A 5,815-nucleotide genomic window follows, 5' to 3' on the forward strand; every position below is an offset into this window, starting at 1 on the left:
GCCGTAGCAGGAAAACTGGAAAAGAAAGAAAGAAAACTTAATTAGACACGGTCAGGTGTCATGATTCTCTAGTCCATTTCAGTCTTTTGTTTGTTTCTTTTCTTTGTCGTTGCTTGTCGCCATACTCATCCCAACATCGTACTCCTCCGCACCTCCTTCCTTCTTTAGTATCCGTTTTTCCATGTGTATAAAACTCAATTGTACCGTTTCAAGTCCCTGCCTCCACCTTTGTCTCAAGGTTGCCAGATAGTAGTAGTGCGTACAAATTTTGTCCAAATATTATTTGGAAAATGTTTACGAAAATAACAAAAGTGTTGCTAGATAGTAGTGTACGTACAAGTTTTGTCCAAATATATTTGGAAAATGTTTACGCAAATAACAGTAAGTGTTGCTAGATAGTACTCCAGTATACGTACAAGTTTTGTCCAAATATATTTGGAAAATGTTAACACAAATAACAAAACTTAGACCATGTTTAGATGGACTAATTAAGGTAGGTGCTACAAAAATCCCTAGACAGTCCAAACAGCTTGGTTTATAGCCCATTCTCAATTATTCAACTACCCAGATTATAAAAAACCATTAGTCGCCTCTCTCAGGCTATTGCAGCTTACAAATTGTGTATACAGAAATTTATTAGAAAAATTGATTGATGATTATTTAAAAAAAAACTTGCGGAGAAAAATCTCCACGAAAATATATCTCACAAAAGTTATATTAAAAAGGCGTACTAATAGTTTATGGTAAAAGAGTTGTTTCAAGAGATCATGTAGTAGTATATATTTTCTCACTTTTCGTAAGGAACAGTCGCCTGAAACCAGGCTTTCGTTCAGACGGTGACATGTGAGAGGTTGTCAATCTTGCTTCAAGATTCGTGCCTATTGAGTGTGTTACTTGTAAGGGCAGTCCCAATGAAAGAAACTATTAGTTTCTATAACATAGGATACCGCACCAAAAAAGTACTGCTTTTCAACCCATGGTTTCTATGAGTAATAATTATTTTCTCTTTCTCTCTCCCAACTCTATCTTCTTCCTCCAATGGGAGTGCGACACAAGCTCCCTAGAAACTGGTGGTTTCTCCCCAATGGCGATTTCATGGTTTCTTGGTGCATTGAGTCAAGAGTAGACCTGATTTCTTCATGAAGAAACCATTTCTATGATTTTTGCTCTCTTTCTTCATTAATTACGTTGCCATGTCCGCGTTTTGCCTACGTGGCAAGTCATTTAGTGAGGATAGAAACCATCATCAATGCACCATTGGGACTGCCCTAACTTGTTAATTGTTTTTATGTCGACTTAGATCAAAATTTTGTAATTGTCTTACTATAGAAAAAATTATTATTGTTAATTGTCTTTGAACTGTATCCTGTTAACTGGGCTTTGTGGGAATTTATTAGATCATAATTGGCCGTCGGATCTTTTTTGTCTGTAGGATCACAACCGTCGCGCTATACATCTGAAAAATAGGAAATCCCATTATATAAGTTACGAGAAAGAAAAATTTCCGAAAATAGGTTCACAGGACGTGCTAGCCATTGGGACTGCCCCAGGCCGCCAACTAAGGCGCTACTGCACCTTGATCTGTCACGTAGTTTTGCTGAGGAGTTATGGTGCTGTCAGCAGCACGCGGTCTTGAACAGTTGGCGCAACGGCAGTGGTACGGTGCGCAGACAAGAAGCGCGTGTACCCTATCCGTACCCGCCGATGGCCAGACCAATGGCAGCAGGATCCGCCGCTAGTACGTCGCTACGTGCAATTCCGTTGCCCGGCGGCGGCGGCGGGGTGAGTCGCGTACCAGGTGCGGAAGCCGGAAGGCCAGCCGCCGCGCGTCGCGGCGCACCCGCCCCGCCCGCGAGACTCTTCCACCACAAGTCACCAACCCATTGGGCTTTGTTGGCCTTCCTAGCCGCGGCCGCGCGCAGCTTCCCTTCCCCACCGCCACCAGCTGGTCACACAGCACCTTTCCACAAACGCCCTTTGGCTTTCCTTCCTCGCCGCGGTGCTTACTATTCGCGTCCCCGACCTTTCCTCCCTTCCACACGCGGCGGCCCCTGCCGTGGAAAACCAAAGACTACGGGAGCGATGCGACTACTACTTTTCAGGGTCCCTCCGCCGGGCCCGGGTGTCGCTGTCGCGACCGCTACAAATTCGCGCCACCGCCCGTCGCTTCTTCTTCCACATCCGTCTTCCGCTGTAACCTGCCTTGAACCCGCGGCGAAAGAAACATACAGCTCGCTCGTTGTCTGACTGTCCCTTATCTTCCCCGGCGCCGAGGAGGGCTCCTGAGAGGCAGGCGGTCGAGATCGTAGCTGGGCGGACACTCACTCACTCACTCGCTGAGATGGCGGGCGGCGGCGTCGGGGACGCGTACGGCGAGGACCGCGCCACCGAGGAGCAGTTCATCACGCCATGGGCCTTCTCCGTCGCAAGGTCCGTCGGATCGGATCCATCTCCATCTCCATGCTCACGCCTTGCGTCATTTTCCCTTCCATTCGCATTCGCAATCGAGATCTCGTTTACCAAACATTCCTCTTTACGGCACCCGACGTTACGCGACTCGCCTAAAGCTGCCTTTTCTTTTCCCATCTTCGTTCGTCCAAACATCTTCGATTACGCCATGAGCATGATCTGACGATCTGTTTCTTGTTCCTCCTACTCTTCCCCCCTCCTCCTCGTCCAGCGGCTACACCCTGCTGCGCGACCCGCGGCACAACAAGGGGCTGGCCTTCTCGGAGACGGAGCGCGACGCGCACTACCTCCGCGGCCTGCTGCCCCCCGCGCTGGCGTCGCAGGAGCTGCAGGAGAAGAAGCTCATGCACAACATGCGCCAGTACGACCAGCCGCTGCACCGCTACATCGCCATGATGGACCTGCAGGAGCGCAACGAGAGGCTCTTCTACAAGCTCCTCATCGACAACGTCGAGGAGCTGCTCCCCGTCGTCTACACGCCCACCGTCGGCGAGGCGTGCCAGAAGTACGGCAGCATCTACCGACGACCGCAGGGGCTCTACATCAGCCTCAAGGACAAGTAAGCAACAAGTCCCCTGATCGCGTATTCTTCTTTTTCCTCCATTGTTGATTGTTCTGTACTTATTAATGCGCGTGCGTTGCCTTTTCATCAGGGGCAAGATCCTGGAGGTGCTCAAGAACTGGCCCGAGAGGAGCATCCAGGTCATCGTCGTCACCGACGGCGAGCGCATCCTCGGCCTCGGGGATCTCGGCTGCCAGGGGATGGGAATTCCCGTTGGCAAGCTCTCTCTCTACACTGCCCTCGGAGGTGTTCGCCCGTCAGCTGTAAGCGCTGCTCACAATGCTCTTTCTTCAGTATTACTCCTAGGCCATGTTTAGATTGCAAAAAATTTCAACTCGATGAATAGTAACACTTTCGTTTTATTTGATAAATATTGTCCAATCGTGGATCAACTAAGCTCAAAAGATTCATCTCATGATTTCGAACTAAACTGTGCAATTAGTTATTTTTTTACCTACATTTAATGCTCCATGTAAGCGGCTAAAAATTGATGTGATGAAGAGAGAGTGAAAAAACTTGGAATTTGGAGGTGATCTAAACAAGGCCCTAATAAACTTGCTGTGTTCATTTTCCCTTTTCCCTGATGATGGCAAATGATTTCGCTGCTGCAGTGCCTGCCCATCACGATCGATGTCGGCACCAACAACGAGACCTTGCTTAACGACGAGTTCTACATCGGCCTCCGCCAGAAACGTGCCACCGGCGAGGTCAGCCACTGATCTGCAGTCATCCTCCATAGTTTTACTTTTATTGCTCCTACGTACATGGCTGTTCTGTTCACCACCTGCAGTTGGTGATTTCATTGTAATCGATGTCTTGTCTGGAACTCTGGATTGAGACGTGATATTTCTGTCGTGATGGTTCACAGGAGTACCATGAACTTCTTGAAGAATTCATGACCGCCGTCAAGCAAAACTACGGCGAGAAGGTCCTCACCCAGGTCTGTCTCAGTCGTCGGTCACAGCGGACCAGTCACACACAGACAACTACCAAACCAGCTATTGTTGGTTTTCGCCTTTTTGCCGGGCCTTTCCCTGTGTGCCTGCCGACTCCTGATTCCTGGATCTGAAATGCGATGTTCTTTTTTACCTCTGTCGTGCAGTTCGAAGACTTCGCCAACCACAACGCTTTTGACCTGCTGGAGAAGTACAGGGAGAGCCATCTCGTCTTCAACGACGACATCCAGGTAGGCTACAGCTTATGCAGCTCTGTGTGTTGACAGCAACACCATGGTCCATGGATGCCAAGTTCAGAAACAGGGGTGCTGCCTGTTTTGTACTCGTCCTTTTCTTTCTACCGTGCCGATGAATGAACGAACTCGCTGCGGGGTTGGTGATTGTTGCAGGGAACAGCCTCCGTGGTCCTTGCAGGCCTCTTGGCGGCGCTCAAGGTGGTCGGTGGAACGCTTGCAGACCACACTTACCTGTTCCTCGGTGCCGGCGAGGTCAGTCGATTTGATCTACTAGTATACTGCATCAGTAGTGTTACATTTTCTTTCTCAGAGTTCTGGATCACGCACGGGCTGCTTTTCTCGATGAAAATTGACACGCTTTTGTTGTCTGCTTTGCAGGCCGGGACTGGCATTGCCGAGCTCATTGCTCTCGAGATGTCAAAACAGACTGGGTCTCTGATCGAGGAGTGCCGCCCGAAGATCTGGCTGATGGACTCCAAGGGCCTGATCGTGTCGTCGCGGATAGACTCGCTGCAGGCGTTCAAGAAGCCGTGGGCGCACGAGCACGAGCCCGTGGCGAAGCTGCTGGAGGCGGTGCAGTCGCTGAAGCCGACGGTGCTGATCGGCACCTCGGGCAAGGGCGGCACCTTCACCCAGGACGTGGTGGAAGCCATGGGTGCCCTGAACGAGAAGCCCGTGATCTTCGCGCTGTCGAACCCGACGTCGCACTCGGAATGCACGGCGGAGCAGGCCTACACGTGGACGCAGGGCCGCGCGGTGTTCGCGAGCGGCAGCCCGTTCCCGACGGTGGAGCTGGACGGGAAGACGCTGGTGCCAGGCCAGTCCAACAACGCCTACATCTTCCCCGGGTTCGGCCTCGGCGTCGTCATCTCGGGCGCCATCCGCGTCCGCGACGACATGCTGCTGGCCGCCTCCGAGGCGCTGGCGGAGCAGGTCACCGAGGAGCACTTCGCCAAGGGCCTCATCTTCCCGCCCTTCACCAACATCCGCGCCATCTCCGCGCGCATCGCCGCCAAGGTAGCCGCCAAGGCCTATGAGCTCGGCCTCGCCAGCCGCTTGCCACGCCCCGACGACCTCGTCAAGTACGCTGAGAGCTGCATGTACACCCCCACCTACCGCAGCTACCGGTAAGGATCAGGACGCTGGGGGCTGGGGCCGGCGCAAAGGAAAGGAATCGGGTGAATTACTATTACAGACAGACTACAGAGTGATGAGTGAATAAAAAGTTGAGCTGATGATTGTTGCAGCTAGAGGAGTGAGTTTACATATATACATGGATTTCTACTGTATTTCTGAGTACCGTATACGGCATACCACACTACACTACTACATACAGAATTACAGATACAGGGTCGTCAGTCATTTCAGTACCGTGTCAGTGTTAAGGGAGTAGCTCCTGATGGAGGTGCAGTTGATTCTTCTGACAAATTTGTTTGGTTGAAAACGAGCGCAATACTATTGAAAATGATATACTTACTATAAACATTTGATCTGATTTTCCAGTTTGGTACGGTCTTCTCTTTACTTCCACGTTCCACCTGAATCAGATTAAGACCCTTGTGGATCTCAAATACACCCCCACCTTTCCTGTT

The 5,815-nt window shown here is 50.7% G+C and overlaps 1 protein-coding gene across 1 annotated transcript; it reads left to right on the forward strand.

The window, feature by feature from the left end:
* Positions 1–1,967: 1,967 nt before the first annotated feature.
* LOC136511915 (NADP-dependent malic enzyme, chloroplastic-like) lies at positions 1,968–5,552 on the forward strand. The gene is made up of 8 exons (XM_066505941.1): positions 1,968–2,430; positions 2,681–3,028; positions 3,123–3,294; positions 3,643–3,738; positions 3,900–3,971; positions 4,134–4,217; positions 4,377–4,475; positions 4,602–5,552. The coding sequence occupies exons 1-8, from the start codon at positions 2,342–2,344 to the stop codon at positions 5,352–5,354; spliced, it is 1,713 nt and encodes a 570-aa protein (XP_066362038.1). The 5' UTR covers positions 1,968–2,341; the 3' UTR covers positions 5,355–5,552.
* The last annotated feature ends 263 nt before the right edge of the window (positions 5,553–5,815 follow it).

This window comes from Miscanthus floridulus, chromosome 16 (assembly GCF_019320115.1).
Source record: "Miscanthus floridulus cultivar M001 chromosome 16, ASM1932011v1, whole genome shotgun sequence".
Classification (NCBI taxonomy): domain Eukaryota; kingdom Viridiplantae; phylum Streptophyta; class Magnoliopsida; order Poales; family Poaceae; genus Miscanthus; species Miscanthus floridulus.